General features: G+C 53.0%; 4 protein-coding genes across 4 annotated transcripts; all 4 read right to left on the minus strand.

Annotated features, from left to right (window-relative positions):
- Positions 1-3,122: 3,122 nt before the first annotated feature.
- CDEST_10158 (Putative cytochrome b5-like heme/steroid binding domain, fatty acid desaturase) lies at positions 3,123-5,727 on the minus strand. The gene is made up of 2 exons (XM_062926316.1): positions 5,110-5,727; positions 3,123-5,026 (listed from the first exon to the last, which is right to left on the minus strand). Exons 1-2 carry the CDS (start codon positions 5,352-5,354, stop codon positions 3,502-3,504), a joined length of 1,770 nt encoding a protein of 589 aa, XP_062782367.1. The 5' UTR covers positions 5,355-5,727; the 3' UTR covers positions 3,123-3,501.
- A 1,116-nt stretch (positions 5,728-6,843) lies between these two features.
- On the minus strand, positions 6,844-9,115 carry CDEST_10159 (Putative glycoside hydrolase superfamily). The gene is made up of 3 exons (XM_062926317.1): positions 8,948-9,115; positions 8,187-8,403; positions 6,844-8,120 (listed from the first exon to the last, which is right to left on the minus strand). The coding sequence occupies exons 2-3, from the start codon at positions 8,254-8,256 to the stop codon at positions 6,961-6,963; spliced, it is 1,230 nt and encodes a 409-aa protein (XP_062782368.1). The 5' UTR covers positions 8,257-8,403; positions 8,948-9,115; the 3' UTR covers positions 6,844-6,960.
- A 631-nt stretch (positions 9,116-9,746) lies between these two features.
- CDEST_10160 (Putative aminotransferase, class I/classII, pyridoxal phosphate-dependent transferase, major) lies at positions 9,747-12,577 on the minus strand. Its single transcript, XM_062926318.1, has 5 exons — positions 12,058-12,577; positions 11,886-11,986; positions 11,316-11,826; positions 10,751-11,242; positions 9,747-10,694 (listed from the first exon to the last, which is right to left on the minus strand). The coding sequence occupies exons 1-5, from the start codon at positions 12,286-12,288 to the stop codon at positions 10,482-10,484; spliced, it is 1,548 nt and encodes a 515-aa protein (XP_062782369.1). The 5' UTR covers positions 12,289-12,577; the 3' UTR covers positions 9,747-10,481.
- Positions 12,578-12,975: 398 nt separating this feature from the next.
- On the minus strand, positions 12,976-20,120 carry CDEST_10161 (Putative glycosyl transferase, family 48, 1,3-beta-glucan synthase component FKS1-like, domain-1). The gene is made up of 4 exons (XM_062926319.1): positions 19,391-20,120; positions 19,049-19,267; positions 13,695-18,974; positions 12,976-13,627 (listed from the first exon to the last, which is right to left on the minus strand). Exons 2-4 carry the CDS (start codon positions 19,249-19,251, stop codon positions 13,288-13,290), a joined length of 5,823 nt encoding a protein of 1,940 aa, XP_062782370.1. The 5' UTR covers positions 19,252-19,267; positions 19,391-20,120; the 3' UTR covers positions 12,976-13,287.
- Positions 20,121-20,551: the final 431 nt, after the last annotated feature.

The raw sequence follows: 20,551 nt of genomic DNA on the forward strand, positions 1-20,551 counted from the left end.
ACGACGACTACACGCCTAGCCCCTCGTCGCAGCTTTCGAGTCTACCACATGGCGGCTATGATGCATCTGGCCAACATGATCAAATCGGGTATCTGCCGTTGTTCTAAGTACATTGGCTGGTCCTCTCCTCTTTACCATCATCTGCCCCATCAACTCAACCACGGCTTTGGAGCTGGACCGCATTCCGTCCCTGTCGTCGCTGACAGCAAACATCTGCCTGTGTTGTCTGTCTCATTGCGCTGCGCAACATGCGCTCGTCACTGAGGGCTTGAATGGTACGCTGCATGGCTGAGCCTTGTCTCCGAGGTCCAACATCACCCCTACCAACAACCAACATCGATCTGTTCCTGCCGTCCCTGTCGCTTCAGGCGATGCAATCATCCCCCGGCATCGTCTTGACTTGGAACTACTAGTTGGAGAGTTAAGGAGGAGCCTTCTTGATTGGCTGACCAACAACTTTAACACGACTAGTTAATAAGGTAGGTAATTATATTTCTTCCTCTTCCTCCAACCAGAACAACAGCCGCCCCTTCTTTATTCTCTGGCGACTTCACATCGCCATGATAAGAAGGAAGGAAACTATTGTAGCTGGCCTCTGATTCCCTTCTATGAGAAGAGATGGATGGCAGTTGGGCCGAGATTACTACAGTGCTGACCCTAGCCACCCATGTTGAACTGTGACCAGCCCCATCCTCAATATTCCGGTGGTCTGGGTCAGACGGGGTCTGGGCAGCTTTCTTCCATTTCTGGTCTTGATACAGTGTGTTTCTGTTACTTTGATTTGTCGCGTTTCTGCTCCTCGTCCAAACCCCTTTTCACCACCCAGAGTGACCAGGCAAAGCAGTTCGCACATGAGCCCATAGTCTTCAGCCCTCTCGTGAATTGGTAAAATGTCGGATCAGTTTGACGGCTAGACCCATTTGACATCAGATATACCAGTTTCTCTGCACTGCTTCCTCCTTCCCCTTCCCGTACTCGTCTGCCATTAAACACACATAGTTGAGGAGGGATGGTCTTTATTTTCTTGAACCCCCTCATTCTTCCTTGACTCTCGTGATTCCATTTCTGCAGTCCACATCTTCTGAAAAGTCCGGGGCGCGCAATCGAGCTATCTCTATCGTGATACTTCAATCTGTATCCATGTTTCTACGCTCTGGAACTCTCCGTCTTCTGTATCGGAGACCATGCAACCCTTATTTCTGCCCCCCACCCTCATGTTTGCTTCCACCACTTAGCTGGCCCCCTTTTTGCTCCCTCCCTGACGATTCCTTGTGTCTGTTCGCATGGGCGGCCATGGCGGCCCGTTTGGCGAACTCGTCCTGGTCATACCTTGGTTATCATTCTCTCGTGAACTCAAGATTGGCATACTGGTCGTCCTAAGCACTTACTTTATCGCCTCGGGCCTTGCGGATCCGAGCCGCTGCAGCCTCGTCCATCTTACTCTTGCCCATGGCCAATAGCCCTGAAATCGAAAGCCTTATGTTATGTCTGAAGAAGAGGAAAAGGGTGAAGATGGCGCCCGCGAGTAGGTTGCTCCCGTTGTCGACTCACAGAACCGGACAAGATTATCGGCAAGTTTTCTTCACAGCACCGAGTTCCACTCGATGGAATACTTCTCTAGCTCGAGTCGAAAAGGGGGGACAGTCCAGGCACTACTGGACTCGTATTTCAAATGGTTCGTGCGATGTTGAGCTTCAAAACGAAAGCTTGATCGAACAACAAATGTGGAAGAGCAATGGTTTAAACAATTTCAGAACATGACCCTTGTGTTCTATGAATGCATGAAATCACCGCAGCACTACTCCCAAGAGCTCCGACCAGTACGTATACCCGCCACCATCCCTCCTTGCTCAGAAGCAAGCCTCCGGCACCGACGGCAAGTGCCATGCTCTTGCCCGGGCTCTAGCTTGATTGGGGGTGTGATACAGACAGGGAAAGGTATCTCTTAATTCAGTACCGTCTAGCTTTGAACATCAAAAAAAGGCTGACAGGCGTCGGTGTTTACGCGGGGGTTGAGCCGATGCTAGAAAGACCCCAAACCGTGAAACCCGGGCCACGATAGCCAAAGCGCAACCCCTAAATACCGGTTAAGGGCAACGGGGCACGTGGTCGCTGAAAGACCGATCTGAGACACCGTCTCGCTCCCGCGATCTGTTGACGGTCTCTCCGGTGAGCCGGGCAGCTGTCCGTTGACATCACGACTGACCATTCTTCCATGTCCCTCACAAGGCTTGCCTACACATCGTTACCTGTGTAACTGGCAAGGCAACCCTCTTGCTCTTGACAGAGGCATTCCCTCGATATTCCTGCAAAGGCTCCTGAAAACTGGACATGGGGATGCTGCTATGCATCTGTTGTTCTCCTTTCAACGATTTCCATCCCGTTGCCACGGGCTCTTGGCTACGGAGGCTGACTGAAATGGAGGAGCAGGGGAACCGAGTTTGACTGGGAATATCGCGAATTCGAAGCTCTTGTATCAAGGAGTCATCTCCTTAAAGGTATCAGATGCCGCGGTGCTGGATATCTGCACGAAAAGAGGACGCCTCCCGCGAATTTATTTGTGGTGTTTGCCCGGCGTTCACTCTTCCTCGCGATGTTTCCTCCTTCTTTACTACAGGCCCCCTCTCCTTGGACCCCTGCCAATGCGGCATGATTAGTAGTTGTGTCTCGTGCGGATACGGCTCCGGTCAGCAGCCTCATCATACAAATGTACGGCAGGTAGGATGAGCCCGCCATCTCGCATCGGATCGTGTGTACAGATCGAGGGGGCCGTAGAGTCGCGTCAAGATGCGTATCGTGTCAAGGATCCATGGACAGAAGGTGGACAGGAGGGGAATCGGGAAGGGGGGGGGGGGGGGGGGGGCGGTTAATGCACACGCCACATCTGTACACAGGATATTTGATCCCGCAGGCCTGTGAAATGAAAAGCCCAGACTTCAGATTCCCAGATTCCTATGGTGATGAGAAGGCGGAATGCTACCAATTGCTGCGCCGTCTACATACATAATTACGAGCCCACCTTATTGGCCCATTACGAAGTCGGAGAGGCTTGTGCGGCTCATCATCATACCGGTTGAGGTTCGCATGTAGGCTCCCTCTTCTCGTGACTATCAAGAAAAGGTACTGAGATGAGCGCGGGGGGGTGTCCGGTTGAAGATTTTACGATTGTGACTTTGGAGGACATTACATATAGACGAGTTGCTCAGATCGGACAATTCGATTCGTTTCAACCTGTATACTCGCCACACACATGCACACGCATATTCCAGCATATCATCTTAGACTGATATATTCCTGGCCATTACAGTCCGTCTTCACTCGAGCACCACAGGCTTCCGGTATAATGTGTATATGCATACATCTTGTGTGCCTCTTTCTTTTCCTACGCCGGTCGTGACAGAGCGCCCTTCTACATCACCCGAGTTGTTCACGGCCAAAAGATAAAGGGAAGCGAGATGAGTGGTAAGGAGAAAATAACCTGGCAAGCTGAATTGTATGCGTTCAGTGACGGTGGCCGCCCTGGATATGATGGGCGGCAACCTTTTGGCATTTCGCTAAGATGGCCGCCTGTCGAGACACCTCCGCAAGCCGACCAATGACATCCTTGTTGCCGTCGACGAAGCCATACAGGGCGTAAGGAATGCCCACATCATTGCAGAAGTCCTGCACAAGCCTCTGCGTCTTGCGCAGGTTGTGGCGCGGAATGCGAGGGTACATGTGGTGGACGACCTGGAATTGCAACCCTCCGTGGAAGAAATCGAGCCACGTCGGGCAGTCGACGTCCATGGTCGTGCGCAGCATCTTTTGCGGGAACGACTCTTGAGGGCCCAGGTCGGCCGTGCTCATGGCGAAGTGAGATAGCGTGATTTGGACATGTAGCGGAGCTTGGAACATGTGGCTGATGATCACGAAAACAAAGCGGTCCCAATTATTAGGAATAGACCTGTACACAATGCCGTAGCCGAACCAGACCCAAAAGAAGACCTGGCCGGCTACCTCGAGCCAGCGATGCCACCAGGCAATGCCTTTCTTGGGACCACGGCCCATAATGAGGTGGTCCCACGAGAGCCTATAGAGGTTGAAGCGGCCAAATAGCATGATGGGATAGTATAAGTATGACTGCAGCGACAAGAAGAACCTGGCTGCAAGGTCATATTCCATCACGCGCTCGTAGTAGGACGACGTCAGATTGCCGAGGAAGCGGTGGGACACAGCGAAGAAGGGCAAATGCTCGATGTCAGGATCGTGCTCGGGGGAATTGGTGACGATATGGTGTACGTTGTGGTTCCGCTTCCACCAGCCAATAGACAGCCCGCCCATGAAGTCGGCGATAAAGATGCCAATGCACGTATCGACGTGGAAGTTGTGGGTGATGCCCATGTGCCCGGCATCATGAGCGGAGAAGACCAGCTGGTGCCAAAAGCAGCCGAGGCAGGCGGCACTGAGAAAATACCACCCCCAGCGCAGGAAGGTCAGCATAGCGGCGAAGAGAATTGTATACCGCATCACCTCAATGGCGTAGGCACGGTAGTCGCAATTGTACAACCCCTCAGCCTTGATGCGCTCGTTGAGAAGCCTGTACTTGCGCACAATGTCCGACTGCGTCCCGTCGTCCAAGGCAGGGTATTTATGAAGGTCGAGGCGGATCTGCTTGCGCGTCTCCGAGTCAAGAAAGGCGGTTCCATCCATGTCCTTGTCGTCATGGCCGTCGTCAGTGGTGGAAGTCGCTGAAGAGACGGAGGCCGGGCTCGAGCTCTGCGCGGCGCCGTGTCTGCGGCGGACGTGAATGTCTGCCGTGTCGAAGACGGGGGAGGCTTCGCGAGAACCGACATCGCTAGGGGAGGGGGCACCAAAGAAACGCATGGTATCGTCGTCGTTGTCATCTATGTCCTCGAACCCGGAGCCGCCCTCTTCGAGTGCCCTGAACTTGCCTCCCTGGATAGGCGGCACGAAGTTTCTCCAGTGACCCTCGACTCTTCCGATTCGATACCTCGTCATCTGCGATCTGGCCTCAGGAGAGTGCAGTCTATAAAATCGCGAACAGGTTAGCCATTGATGTTTTGAAGGGGAATACAGAGGTTGCGAATCGCCATCATCACGTATACGTACACCGAAACTTCATCAGTAGCATCCCGCCCGACCATGTGCAGGATGGCCTTGTCGCCGCCCGGGTGGTATGCTAGCCACCCATCCAGCTTGACGACGAACTGATCAATTATGATGACAACTCTGCCCTGAGCAATCAAGCCCTCGACCTGGCGGCGTGACATGAGCGGGTATACCCTCGTCTTTGTCGGCTTTCCACGTGGTGCCGATGCCGCGGCGGAGATGGGGGCGTTGGTGGGGGTTGCCATTGTGGTCCGAGTTGTGACTGGAGTGGCAGAGGTGGTCTGGAAGGAGGGGATGGAGGACAGCGGGCCGCTCGAGCGGATTGCCGGAACCCAATTGAACGAGCGTGGGTTGCTGGAGAGGCAGCTGCCGGCGGTGAACAGGCAGTGAGAAATGATGTTGGTGAAGAGAAAGGAAATGTAAAAAAAGAAAAAGGATGCTATGCTGGTGCCGTGTTGTAGCTCACCGCATGTTGTTGATCCGGATGTCTAAGGTAAGCAGGTAGGCAGGGTCCCCCCTCCACCCAAGCACTCACTGTACCCTCAACTCCAAGCTGCATGTGCGATTGCTTGCCTTGATATCCGTACACACATCAAGGTATCGCTGCCCGAGTCTGGATGTGGGCCATAGGTAAGTACAGTTTTGGTGTGTGTAAGTGCACAGGGTACCAGGGCTCTGCGGCCAAAACCCACCTACAAATCCCCCATTCACATCCTCGGTCTCTAGCTCAGGTGCAGGTGCTTGGTAACTACCTACGGAAGCCCGAGACCTCCGGTGGCATGTTCCAGGTCGCCCACCATTGTTGCTCTGCCTATACGAACACGTAATCATTCGATAAACAGTGCCGGCCTGGCCCATCACGGCGTGGTTTTCTGTCTCTTGTCCCATCTACACGCACCTACATGCAATGATATCCACGAATTGAGTTGGTTGGCTACGTAGCAACATACACAAGAACAATATAAAGAGTTTGCAGGGATGCGACTGACGCCAAGAGTCGGGACGGTCCAAGGATCATAATGTGGTAGTTTCGATAGTAACCTTTGCTACGGTAATGTCCCTTGCAGATTCCGACCATTATCCGCACGGTTACTTGCCACGGACTTCGTTATCACGTGATGAAATACGTGTAACATTTCAACCTCTTCCTCCCCGACTACCTGAGCAACTCCCTTACTCTCGTTTCCGCGCATGAGTAATCTTCACATCAGAATTGAAACCGCTCATGTCTGCGTTATGTCGTGTACTACTCAGGATTAGACGGCGAGTGCCATTTTCTGTCGGAGACATAAAGTCTCGATGAAAGCAGACTGTAATTTGAAAACGTTGGAACGCTGGAGGAGCTGATGTATCCGGGGAATATTCAATGCGAAGCACCTAGGCAGCGTACTACTTGCTCTACCCAAGTGGAACTGCTCCCTGGAACCCCGATGGTTGCTCCGCTTTTTATCCTTGGCTTTGCACTCTTCGATGGCACTTGGAGGCTTCTGGTAGGCTCTGACAGGCTCGATCTTCTGGGCTCCTGAAGCGTGGCAACTTCGACTCACTGCTCAGGCTTACTTTTTGACGGGCCGGATGCGTGTATCTAACGAAAGATCTCTCCCGACTGCACCCATCGTTCCGCCATGAAAGTGGGAAACGGGAGACTTTGCGAGATTTGTGAAAACCTGTTGAGGACTACCGAAATGCTCGGCCATGGTTTCGAGACACAAAATTGATGTATAGTATGAGGTACAAAAAAAATGTGGGATTACCATCATCCCATTCATGAGCCATGTGCATCTGCCTCGTCCCTCGGTCTGCCCGCAGCCCGATGCATATAACTGGCCCGCTCTATTGCTTGACTTCGACTCATTTACCAGAATCCGAGTACAGAGCTCCAATGCCCCAGTACTGCTCTGCATTGAACGTTGCTGCCTCGGCATGCTTCCAAAGATCGTTAAAAGCAGAAAAAAGAATGACGTCGCTCGGATGGCTTGCATACGCCTTCTTGATCGAGTCGACAGCCAACTTCTGCTGCTCAAGACCGGGCACGGCAGCTCCGTTGGCGTTGCCCTTCCACGGCCAACCAGTCTCTGTGCAAACGACGCGCTTGCTTCGGTTCGACAGCTTGGCCTGGACCTCGCCCACCATCCGAGTGATGAAAGCACCTGCATCCTTTGCCGCCGTGCTACTGTCGAAAAAGGGATGGATGTTCATCGCGCAGTAGTCCGACACGTCGCAGAGCGAAGGATTCGCAAGGACGGCCACGAATGTATCGACAGTGACAATGGGACCTGTGTAACCAGCAGTGCGGAGAAGCTGTCGCGTCTGGCCCACAGCGGTCACCATCTGCTGCGCCGTCGCCTTGCCATTGTTGACCAACTCGTTACCGACACTGACAGTGTCAATCAGAGACCAGTCACTTCCGACGGCTGAGACAATCGTTGCGACCTGGGTTGGGATCGAGCTGATGTCGAAGATGCCCAAGAAGAGCTTCACGCCAGCATTTTTCGCCGCAGACAGAGCATTGGCGACCTGATTGCAATCGGTGCCGTAGGTGCGGACCACCGAGTATTTTCCTTTCAGTTCGGTAAAGTCGGCATCAATCTGCTCAGCTGTTTTGCACTGTCCCGCTGCGGTGTAGGGAGCATAGGCTATGCCATGAAGGGTGGTGTTTTGAGTGGAATAGGAAGAAGGAATAGGCGAAGGCGATGACGATGAAGAAGAGGAAGATGGAGCGCTTGATAATGCTGATGAGGATGCATCCAGGGTGTTGGTGAAGGATTGTGAAGATGCGGCTCGAGAGCTAACATCTCTTGAGCGGGTTTCCAGCCCCATAGGCATGGGAAAGCGACTGATCGACCGAGATGCGGGCACAGAGCGAACTGTCTCGGTGGTTGTTTCCAAAGGCCTGCCCTCCTCGTCGACGTAAACAACGACCTGGGGGGCTTCGGTGGGATCGGCTACGGAGGAGTCGGCGACGATGATCTTCTGAGGCCGAACTGCCGCTTCCCTTGCATCTCTACTGCCTAAGTAGACCTGTCAGGACCATATGCTCCAATCGGGGGCAATAAATCAAATCGGTACTCTCTTACCCTGTGGATGAGCGGCCGAGAGCCCAATTAGGGCGAGGGCAATCGCTGAAGGGAGACCGGCTGACTTCATTGTTCCAAGACTCCGACGGCTTCCAGATGGTTATTCGAAGCTAAAAGCGAGAAAGATGATGACACCTGGGACAACTATAGAGGCTCTAGTTCGAGACCCTGTCGAAGGGTTTTGATTCGTTGTGAGAGGATTGTTCAAAGTTGGGATCTGTAAGGACAGCGGGCGTGTGAGTTAATGAAACTGAAGGACAGTGAAGAATGGTAGATTCAAGTGAGCGACTGTAACGAAAGAACAACAACAGAAAAGAGCGGATCGCTGTCGAGACAGCTTCTGGGCTACACGAGGCCAAAAACAACGGAAGACAAGACACAATGAGGAGGAGAAGATTGAAAGATGGAGGACGAGACTGATGAGATGGTAGGCGGCATGGCGTAGTCAAGTAGTGTGTGCCATTGCTTTTTCCAAGATGTCGGACCGTCGCCAGGCCCGATTGACCAACCAAAAAAGACAAGCAGAAGGAGCCAGAATACCAAGAGCGACAGGAACGAGGTAAGATGAAGCGCGTGGGGAGTCGTGGGTGGATGACGGGCCAAGAAGGGAGGAATGGAGGGAGTGAGACGAAGGAGGGGGGAAAGGGGGATGCAGGAATCTGTTGGTCTTAACGTGTAACCAACAAGTGCACGTACGAGGGAGAGGCCTCTCAAAATCGAAAACTTGGAAGGCAGCGACTAACACACGCCTCAAAACTCACCTCCAAAAGTGGACCTCCCTGGCTGAGAGTTATTGTTGCTGATTTGTCGAGTTTTGACACGGGCTTGTCCAAGTGTTGTCGAACGGGCAGCCCACCAGGAGTTTGTATTTCTTGGGGTTTGTGGTGACCTTCGAAAGACTCCTTGAGTAGGTGAGTGTTTGGTCCGCGATGCCGCTGTCGAGGTCGACGAGGGTCAAGGTGAAAAGTGCTTCGAGTGAGTGGATCAGAAACGTGAATACTGGCAAATCCTGTCTGTTAACACCGGTAAGCATTTTGCAGCGGAACATGTTGCTTCCCCTTGTTCGTGAGATTCCGAGTCTGAGACAGGAGGTTTGTTCATCGACTTACAGGGAGGCAAAGCAGATACACGTAAATGGGGTATGCCGTCTTCTACCCGAGTGTCTTTGTGAATGAGTGGTGGACTGTTTCGAGAAGTTAAGGAGAGTGGTGATCAATCTGATCTTCTCAAATGATCGAATGAGTGCGTGTTGTGATTGAGCAGTCTATATAGTAAGGACGAGGTCGAGGCATCTTATATAACAAACGAAGTAGGGCATTTTGGTTTCCAGGCTTGAGATCACATCTCCCCCCCGGCTTCCAGCGCGACGCAAGAAGCAACGACACAGCCCACGACAGATGCATCTCTCTTTCAAGCCACCGCTGAAGCCCGACGACCCCAAACGGCGCTAACGAATTCTCATGCTTTCATCGGATTGCAAATGCAGATGGCCAACACCCGATCCAAACGAGCCGGACCGTCCGACACCAACCTACCCGACCCGAGTTTTGGGTTTGGTAAAGGCACGACTTGACACATGAACACAAGGCGAGGGACCCACCGCACAAGTTATTAACGGTGTCGGAAGAGGGCAGGGGACATGGGGGAGGACGTGCCTCGACGAGGGCTAGTGATGATGGCGTAGAACGCCAATGGAGCCCGGAGCCGTGGAAAAGTTCGATTAGTCTGCCTGTTCCGGTTGAAGGTGGGAAAATAGAGCAGAAACTCGACAGAATCTAGATTCTCGAACAGTATTGGTGGCTTGCGACATCCGACCGGACGACTGGACCCGCATCCTCATTGCCGGATCCGGCGCCGACCTGTCGACGGGAAGTGGGCGGATGGGCTTTGTCTCCTCTTCCGCTGTTTAATGGTTCGGTCCAGCCTTTGTCTACGCTCCTGATCCCTTAGCCGCACAGGTGAGCATGATGTGTGGTTTGATACCATGCTACAGACATCAACCGAAGCTGTCATATTGGCTGCCGGGTCCTATTCTATCAATTATTAGTACGTGTGTATATATACGTGTTTCTGTCATTGCATGCACAGCTGCAGAATAACCAAGCAACCGACCGTCTCAATGCACCTGAATGCATCCTCACTCAAAGTGCAAGACCAAAAAAAGTACACCAGTAGCCTTCCAGCGTCCTCCATGTAGAACAGCTAGTCCAAACCCATCTGGTAGACATGCCCGAGGACATTCTCGACCTCCTGAGTCATACATGCAACGCAGTGCGGGTCCTAATATGGTCGACGCTATGACGGTTTGGAGCTTGACTTCCTGGTCATAACCTTGGTGATTGCGTGTCGAATAGCGACGCCTGCCTTCTCAATATCCTTCTTCGGCAAGCCTGTGGTAATGCAGACCTTGAGTGCTGGTTGAATTTGCCAGCTATTGTCTTTAGGGTCGAGGTTGTTGGCAATGGGCATGCTCTTCAGACGCGTGATAAGAACTCCGTTGACGAGCGCCTTAAGAGTAGATCAGTCAGTTTTAGTTGTTAAGGTATTACGATGTCCCGACTTGCCTCATCGACACAATCCTGCAGCAGCCGTTCCTGGTCTTCCCTCGTCAGCTTGCGCGCCGCAACGACCTCCGCCTTGAGAACCAGCAGCATGATAGGGTTCTCAGGCGAGCTCGTGCAGACGACCCAATCACTGCGAGGGTCCAGTTGCGCTCTCATAGCCTTGGTGTTTTCCCTACATTGCGTGAGGATATCCGGGTTGGACTGCAACACACTGAGGGTCTCACTGGCCGTAACGGCAAGCATGGCAGGCAGGGCGGCGGAGAAGGTGTAAGATGCCGCTGTAAGGCGCTGGTGCTCCACAACGTCCTTAGCACCGGCGCAGAAACCGCCGCCAGCGCACAGAGGACCAGCAAGCGAGCCTGCAATCATGTCCACCTGAGAGGGATCGACGTTTTGTGCCTCAGTAAGGCCGCGACCAGTTCGGCCGAGAACGCCAAAGGACCATGTCTCGTCGAGAATGATGCGGAATCTGTACTTCTCCTTCAACTCGACCTGCATGTCTTGTCAGTCACTTGCTTGTCTCGACGGCCAGCGCCGGTAGCATCCGCATGAGCGAGTTGCTTACAAGTCGGGGCAAGTCAGCACTGTCTCCGGTGGTCTCGAACAGACCCTCGGAGACAATGAACCTTCGCGTCAGTTTTTTGCCCTTTTGGTCCTTGACCACTTTTTGGATAACGCGTTCCAGATCGTCCATGTCGCCATGAGCGTACCACTTGATGGTGCTCCTGGAGGCCTCCATACCCTTGCGAATGGAGTAGTTGACGGCGCGGTCGGCAACAATTATGTCTCCACGCTTACAAAAGGCAGGAATGACGCTGGAGATTGTGGAGAAGGCTTGAGCGTAGACAATGCAAGCCTCAGTGCCAAGATAAGCGGCGATGTCTGCCTCGGTCTTCATGTGCACGTCCTGGGTGCCGTAGAACTGGGGAGGGCCGCATGGGCCGACGCCGTAAGTACGCAGCGTCTGAATGGCCTTGTCCTTGATTTGTTCGTTCGCGTTGAAGTTGTAGAAGTTGTACGAGGCAAGGTTCGTGACGGTGCGTCCGCTTGCGAGTCGGGTCTTTGGCCCGGTAGGTCTGGACGTAGACTTAGTTACATCGTTGTAAAGGTAGAGCAGGAAAGGGGACGCCCGTACCCAATAATGACAGGCAACCTCTCGGCCTCAATTTCCTCGAGAGCAGTCTGGGGGGAGACGAGGGGTTCGGGGGTCCAGTCTTCGACCAGCTCATCGATTTCCTAGCAGAGAACGTCAGCAATCGTCCGCGTGTAAAGGCAAGAAGGGCGCGCAAAGAGGCGTCAATGCATACATCGTCACGGAGTTTGATGAAGTTTTGCTTCTGGGTGGAGTAGGATGGCGACAAAAGGTAGCGGACGAAGAAGATAAAAAGGACCAGCTCGATGCCGGACCGGATAGGGTCGTTCTGGTAGCTCGACTGGATGTATCGAATGAGGACGGCGGAGCCGGGGACTTTTTGGAACGCCTCGGATGCCTCGTGCAGCCAGGCGATGACCTTTGTCTGGGCTTCGCCGGCGTCCATGGTAACTGTGACGGTGAACGGCGCAACGTGAGGTGAAGGACTGGCGAGTAGGTAAGCGGATGGACAGCGACCTTGAGTCCGGCGCCGAGGAATTCAGGAAGCAGTTTGGTATTGTTGTGGACGGTCCGTTTGCTAGCTCACGGAAGGGAAGTCAATCAAAGGATCTCTGAGCCCAAGTCCTGGCTCCGAGGGAGATAAGGAAGAGTGTGATCGTAGGTAAAAAAGAGTACCTACTTGGAGTGTGTGACGCCGTTAACTAGAATCAACACTGGGGGCTACTCACATTGGGATGCGAAAGTGCGCTCAGGACAACAACTTCTGACGCGGGTTCCCTCCGAGCGCGGCCCCTGTCCAGATGCGCTGATTGGCTAGGATCAGAGAAGCACATGCGAATACAGCCTGGGTGCGCTATTGCATCGTTAGGTAATCAGCACAGTGTATCAAACCGCCCGTCTGTCAATAGGGGCAAACAAACGAAACCATGTAAAATCTATATTCCATCTGCCTGTCTCGCCGAATTACAATTGCCACTCCGACTCGTCTTATTTCTTTCCAGCTGCCTGCCAAATAACCTTGCGCCTGAATAAAACAAACGGGAGAAAGATACGATTTACACAACCACCTTTGTTTCCGCCAAAGTCACACGACAATTTTCACATGTGCCAGATTCGCAATTCATCTCAAAGCGTTACTCTTGATTGTACGCCCGTCCAGTCTTATTCTGGGCTATTGACGATGTACTAGTCTGCAGGTCTAAACAGCCGTGATACCATGCCAGCCATGCTTCCCTGCCTGAACGGGAGAGAAAGGAAAGGAAAGGAAAGAAATGGATAGCTAACAGTCAAAAACACATTAGGCGCGCCTGACAATGACATTATAAATCTGCCACTGTGGCCCAGGCTGTTGCTGTCGTCAAGAACTGACCAACAGCCCAAGATAGCTTGGTCCACAACGTCGCGCTTTGCTCCCTCTCTATCTGCGTTCATGATACAAGACCATTTAAAACAAGCGCACTCTCTCCGAATTGCCCGTCGCCGATGAGGACGAACTTGGTGTCATAGTGAGGTAGGCTCCGGAGTAACCATCCCTTCCGGTGCCGGTCTTGGATGATTGCTGAGTGTTGTCGTTGTTGTATTTCGTAGGTTGAATCAGCGCGATGCTGGTCGTGTCCAGCTGTTTGAAAATGTCCATGGGGATCAGGTCGCCTACGACAGCAGGTCCAATCATAAGGGCCATAAAAAGGATGAACATGGTGAAGTAGAGAATGGCGTAACGGAACACACGCTTGCGCCTGAGCTTAGATTGCTTCATCGAGTAGATGGGCGGACGGATTTGACGACTGTGAAAAAGTTAGCAGCTGCTAAAGATACGCAAAAGTGGGATGACGAGATATAATTAAAACGTACCCAGGGCGCAGCCAGAAGAGCATCATCGAGTGCAGCATATCGACCTTGGGAATAAGAATGACCGGCAGCATGATGAAGAGCAAAAAGTGGCCAAGGACGAAGTCAGCCGCAAACATGCTCAGCTCCGTGATCTTGCAAAGGAACTCGCGGGCGGGTTGCGAAACCGAGTGCCATCCCATAGAGTACCACTTGCCCGTCCAGAATGCAATGTTGGCTGCGTCTGTCTTGATCTCACGGGTTAAGGTCAGTGAGATGATCAGCTTGAAGACGAAACGCTGGATGGCAACGACGGCAATCATGCCGAGCAATGTTCGCGCAAACTCGAACGATTCAAGTAGGAACATAACCTCGAAGAAGACGAGCAGCATGACCACTGCGAGACCGTGCGCAATCGCCGCAAGTACGCTGCCAAACTTCTTGCAGCACATGCTGAGGAGAGGTCCCATGAAGCAGGCCATGAAGAACATCATCAACAATACGCCAGCGTTGATTGCGATAGGGGCGAGCGCTACAAGTCCAACTCTGATCAAAGAATTGGTTCGCTTGGGCGGATCTCCTGAGACGTTGCTATTGTTCGCCCCTTCGACACCAGTCTGAGCGTTGATGAAGAGGTACGGGATGACGGTAACGGCAACCAGAAGCAGAGGAGTGAGGATCTCGCCCAAAAACATGTTGGTGATGGCCGCGCGCGGTACATCAGACGACATCTTGGCTGATGGATCGCCGAGAGCCTTGCGCTTGTAACCTGTGATACGGGTTCGGGACAGACGGCAAAAGGCGATCCAAGAGGAAGCGTGAGAGCGCGAGTTGCCGCGAGAGAGCCACCGGAGGAAATCGCGATAGTCAATGAAGAAATCGCTCCAAGCAAACTGGTGCGGGTTGTACAGGAAGGGCGAGATGACCAGGGCCAGAAGCGAGATCCAGAAGTAGACAAGCAAGCCTTGCCAAATAGTGACGGTAGCGAAGAGGAGCATCATCAGAAGGCGTGACCCGAAGTAAATCGAAGGGCCAGCGAACCGGGAGTACAATACACCGAAGGGAATACGGGCAGTCGCAAAGCCACGTCCAGTACCGATATACCGGGCACCGCCAAACGAAAGATCCTGTTGCACCGAATTGGCGTAAATCTGGCAAACAAAGACCTCGAAAAACGGCGAGAGCGACCCAAACTGCTTAGCAAGACGCTTAGCAGCGCGCCAGACACCCCTCTCGGTCACCTCCTGAACCACGAGCGGCACGAAGGCCAACAACAACACAAAGATAATGGACAAGATGCAACGGTACACCCAGTCCATGAGCGCGTCCGTGTTCTGGCAGCCAGTTGGGTAGAGGGGGTCGGTGATAGGTACATCTCGGTTGTAGTTGCATGATTTGGTCTCATGTCGAAGGGCACCCAAGCTGAGGAGGCAAATCATGAACATCTGGACCGACAGCATGATGAACATGTTGTTAAGATGGAAGCCGGGATGGGCGTAGTAGAAGGATAGGAATCGATCCAGAGGCAGCTGAGTTCCGAGGTAGTAGTACTCTCGGGAAAGCATCTGCTCACCCATACCAGTACCAATCTTGGTGGTGAAGTTGAGAATGGAGCCAAATCCCAAGTCACGGCCCTTGCCGCACTGGTAATATTCACAATGCTTGATCCTGCCACCACGGAGGAGAGCGTTCATGCCGGCGTAAATGTCCTCATTGAGATGCAGGCCCTTCTGAGCCTTTGAGACGCCGCCGCGGGTCGTCATGAAGATACCGTTGAGAAAATCGGGATGTCCATAATGCAGTTTGCCACCAATTTGGGACAGGGTACGGGCGAAGAGAGTACCAAATGTTTGCTCCTTTCCGGCGGCAACATCGCCGAGAATTCCAATGTTCTCTGAGAAGATGTACTCGCGAGCACCGAGGATAGCGACTGGGTTGATCATCTTGTTCTTGACACCAGGGGTGTAGGGGCTAACATTTTCAGTCTTCATCTCCTCGAACTCAGCCAGAACTGATCGAATCTTCAGACACTCCTCCAGATAGTTGTCCTGATTGGCGTCGATGAGCTGGATGTATTCACCGCGGTAGAAGATGAGCGAGTGGTTTTGGTTGTCGGATTTGCCGTCTCCCAGAATGGGGTTGCCGGAGAGCTGAATGCGGAACTTGGGCTTACGCATGCCGTTCTCCATAATCTCAGAGTGCCCGTCGATGAGGGCGGAGTACAAGCGGGGCTCTTCACCTTCAGCCAGCGGGGGCTCTTCGTCCAGGTAGGCAATCTGGAGATCGGGGTATGCGCGAAGCAAGAACTCGGCGTTCTCCATCTCTTCCTTCTTGAACTTGGCATAACGTTGCATAGACACACAAAGCTTGAATTTGCGGCGGGCCATGCGCTCAAGCTCACGCTCCAGCTTGTCGGAGTTGCCACCAAACATCTGAACAACCTCTGGATTCTCCACACGATACAGAAGCTTGATGGCTCTGCTATAGTTCATGAAGCCGGAAATCGTGCGATAGAGGGTCTGGAAACGAAGTGAGGCCCAAATACGTGTCCGCAGAGTGTACTCAGGCGCGGAAGATTTGAAACCGATGCAGTAAAAGGGCAAATCGTCAATCTTGCTTTTGGCGGTGTCCTTTTCGTTTTTCTCGTTGTCTCCGTTGAATTGAGATGTCTCATCTGCCAGGATCTTCGTGTCCTTGACAAAGCAGTCCCACTCGTGGGGGTGAAGTTGCTTGAGGTATTCCAGCAACGTGACACGGGAGTAAGGCTCATCCTCACGGATAATCTCACGCAGAGAGAGGAGAATCTTCTCGCTGTAGTGAGGAATGAGAACGGTGAAGGTTGGCATGTTGTCAACTGGTACGGGCTCCGGGATGGGGGTTGAAAGTGACTGAGCAAAGAAGGACAGACGTCGCTCGGCCTCGCTGTTTGTTGGGAAAAACTCGGTCTTGAAAGAGTGGTCCTCCTGAGATACGAAAAAGGTGGGTGCCCGCAAAGTTCTCTTGCCCTCTTGCTCTGAAGGAACCTGGTGGTACAGTAGCTTCTGGACGTGGTCAATGGCCAGCAGATGCTCCCTGTACATGGAGATGACGATAGCATTCCAGACCTGTGAGATCAACACCTTAGGCTTGTACTTGATCTCCATATCGCCGGTAGCGAGGATCTTGGAGTAGATACGCTTCGGAAGGCGAGAAAAGACGTTCCTCCAGGGGGTCAAGATCGAGGAACCGATGTAGAAGGATCTGGCAATGGAGAAGAGGGCGTTGACCAGGACGTACCACAGGTACGTGTCGAGGAAGAAGAAGATCAAGTCGGTGAATGTCATCAAGGCCAGCAGAACATAATGCTGGTTCTTGCAAAGGATGTTGCCAAAGAGGGCATCGCCCATACAGTCGAGCTTCATGATTGAAAGATACCTGATAGGGTCCCTAAAAGATAGGGTCAGGTAGACATAAGACTCTCCGAACTTGGCGCCGAAAACAAGAAGCCAGAGACCGTACGACATGGCCATGTCGTTGCCCTTCAGCCGAGGGTAGCTGGCAGTGAACGTCTGGCTGGCAACGTACTTGCGCGAGTTCTTGGTCAAGTAACTTCCAAAGAGGCCACCAAGCGGCATGACCGAGTAGAAGATGAAGGTGAGGAGGGCAATGACGAATTCGACTATGGCCAGGATTTCGGCAATCTTCTCGTTGGGGTTGGGAAGGACGAAAACGTAGACGAATGGCGCAACGTTGATGACCAGGATGAGAAGCAAGAACAGCAGACGCTTGGTCAAATGTTGTGCACCCGCCCATTTGCGAGGAACGTAGGCCCACTCCGCCAAAGTTGCCAAGACCTGAATGAGCGCGGCTATGGTACCACCAAACCCCATGATGGAGAACAGTTGAGCTTTCGACGGCTGGTTGTTGGCCTCCTGTTCGTACTTGTTGCCGAGAATGATGCTGGGAGCGTTGGCTGAGGTGTAGAACCAGAACATGGTCAGATGGATGATCCAGATACGGTTGAAGTTAACAAGTAGGTGGAACCACGATCGAGTCTCCTTGTATGTCTTGAAGAAACATTTTTTCCAGTTGATGTCTTTGAACTTGAGATAGCGTTCGGCAGGCGGAACATCAACAAGCTTTGACTTGTCCTCGAGAACAATCTTCTCGATACCCTCGGGGTACCAGAAGAGCTGGTTGCAGTCATCATATCCGATGACCTTGTCGTGGTCGCGTTCTCGGCGAACGTAGACTCCGTCAGAGATTTCGTAACCCTGATCTCTGCAGAACTGGTAGAGGGGAGTGATGACATTGTTCAGGAAAGTGAACTCCTCAACAGGTTCAACCATGTTCTGGCAGGCGGGGGAGTTCAGGAAGTCGTCGGCGCACTTGAAGATGAAGCACAGACACTCAGGCATAAAGCGAACCTGATTGGCTTCGCCCCAACAGAGAAGGTACAGGGCAAGCTGGCGCACACGGTCGTGCTGGGACATGCGGTTCATGCGCGTCTTCCAGCGGTACTCGGCAGCCTCGAGACTGTTGTCGCCTTCGAGGTCTTCGAGCGCTTCAGCATCGTTCTCGGCTTCGCCCTTCTTCTTCTTGTTCTTGGCCTTGCGTCGCAAACCCTTGCCCTTCATATTGGCAAATCCGACGGCGTCGTCCAAGTCCAGATGGGCGGCGAAATACCACTTGCGGTAGTTGGCATTGTCACCACCAATATAGTCGGCGTGGAGAGACAGCAGGGCCTGGTTAGGAGTCATGCGCGAAGCTCTCGAGTCCAGCAAGATCATGAAGTGATCGTACATGTTGCGCATGCTATCCCGCTGGAACCCAAACTTAGCGCAAAGATCAAGGAAGATATCTTCAATCTCCTCTTTGGACAGAGGAATCTGGGCGTCGGAGGTCCACGCAGGGTAGGGTTCCCGCGAGGCAGCTGACATCATGTTGGCGTAGTCCATACCGTAGTTCGGGGTCGAAGCACCAGAAGAACGGTTTCCCCCGTACGAGATCTGGGAAGATGGCGGCCTGAAACCACGAGCGCCGCCCTGGTCGTAGCTATTGTAACGTTCGTCGCCACGGCCGTAGTAGTCCATGTCAGTGGCCCTGGCCATGTCGGATCGCATAGTAAAGTCGCTGAAGGTCTCGGAATCCTCCTCGGACCCCTGTCGGCGAGGTCCGCCAGCATAGCCCTGGTTGTAGTCCTGATCGTAATAGCCATTGCCGTTGCCATTGTTGTTGTAGTATTCATCCTGGTACTGCTCATTGTTGTCGTAGTATCCGCCGTCCTGATGGTAGGCATTGTTGGGATCGGCATTGTAGTAGCCCCTAAACACGAACGTGGTCAGCGATGCCATACTGGTGTTGAGTCTACGTTGACTGATGACATGGAATCTACTTACGACTCGTCGTAGTAGCCTTCGGCGCCTTGCTGGGGATGGCCGTGTGCGTCGTAGCCATTCTGATCGTAGTACTGTTGATCATCCTGATAGTAGGAATCGGTCTGTTGGGTACCATTTCCATGACCGCGGCCCTGCTGACCGTAACCATCGTCGTAGTCCTGATGGCCACCGCCACCAGCACTACCAGCTGGGTGTCCCGACATTGTGGCAGTCGATTATCTAAGAAGTCTTGTCAGTATGGAGGCGCGCGGATCGATGATGGGCCGGCGTTTCCGGCGGAAGGAGCGGGAAGAAAGGGCAAGGAATTGTGTTTGTCGTGCCTCAAGAGGTTGGTAAACTAACCGTCCAAAAGTCATCAGGTAGGACACGGTGGATGAGGGTGAAGGGATCAGTGAGAGGGCCTGTGTAGGGGAGCCCAAACTGATGTGTCCGGCACAACGAGAGTAGATAGCGACAGTTGTTTAAATCGCAAAGTCGAAGACCGTCGTAGTGGCTCGGTGGCGTGGAAGTCTCGACTCTTTCTAGCGAGGAAGAGGGCGCGGCTGCGGCAGCAAAATGCTTGCGTAGTTGGCTTGGTGATTGTTGAGTCGAAATACTGAACCAAACCAAAGAGGTGGAGGAATACAGCGCCGACTCCTAAGGTGAAGTGCGCGGCAAGGCGTTGCTCGACGAAGCAAAGCACTCACACTGCTTTTGCAGCAATCCGACTCTCAAGAGAAGAAGACGAAGCGATTGACTCGAGTTGGTGTGATGTTTTCTTCCTTCTCCTTTTCTCTTGCCCGTTCTGGTCTCGCGACTGCCTGCGTAGACCGTCTCGCAAACGAGTGTGGTGAATTAAGATACAGGTGTAGCAGAAAGAGGAAGAAAAAAAAAAGGGGTGACGGAACGCGGTTTGTGGAAGGTGCGAACCGGTTACGATGTGTGGAAGGAAGTAAAAAGGAGAAAAAGGTGAGATGGAGAGGTGGGTGGTAGACACTGGTGGTAGCGGGTGCTACGGGGGAGGGAGAGGTGAGCTAAGGCCTGCCTGTCTGTAGGTATCTTCACGCCTACGCCACAAAAAGGGGGAAGGATCGAAGGCGGTTAAGGGATAAGCAGGATAGGTGCGAGGCGGAAGGGGGACGAATAAGGAGACCAGAATTGTTCGCTTTTCACCAACGACGGGGAGAGGAGGCGGAGGCTGGCAATGCGGGAAGAGCGGGCGGAGAGATTCCAAGAGCCAAAGCCTGTCTGTCTCCTTTTTTGTTTCCCTACCACAGCAAATGGCCTGCCGATGTGCTTCTGAGTCTGGTTGTTCTTCCCTAAAACCAGGACAGAAAGCAACGGGGGGGAGAGACATGAGCACACCTGCAGCAAGCAGGATATTCAGGACAGGGATTGGTACACTAGCCAGCCTGGCCTGGTGGTTGTGGTAGTGGTGGTGGTGGTGGCGGCGGCGGCAGCAGCAGGTGCACAGCGGGAGGGAGTTGGATGCACTACCACCATATCGTCCAGGGCCGATCTCAC

Source organism: Colletotrichum destructivum, chromosome 6 (genome assembly GCF_034447905.1).
Source record: "Colletotrichum destructivum chromosome 6, complete sequence".
NCBI classification, from domain to species: Eukaryota; Fungi; Ascomycota; class Sordariomycetes; order Glomerellales; family Glomerellaceae; genus Colletotrichum; species Colletotrichum destructivum.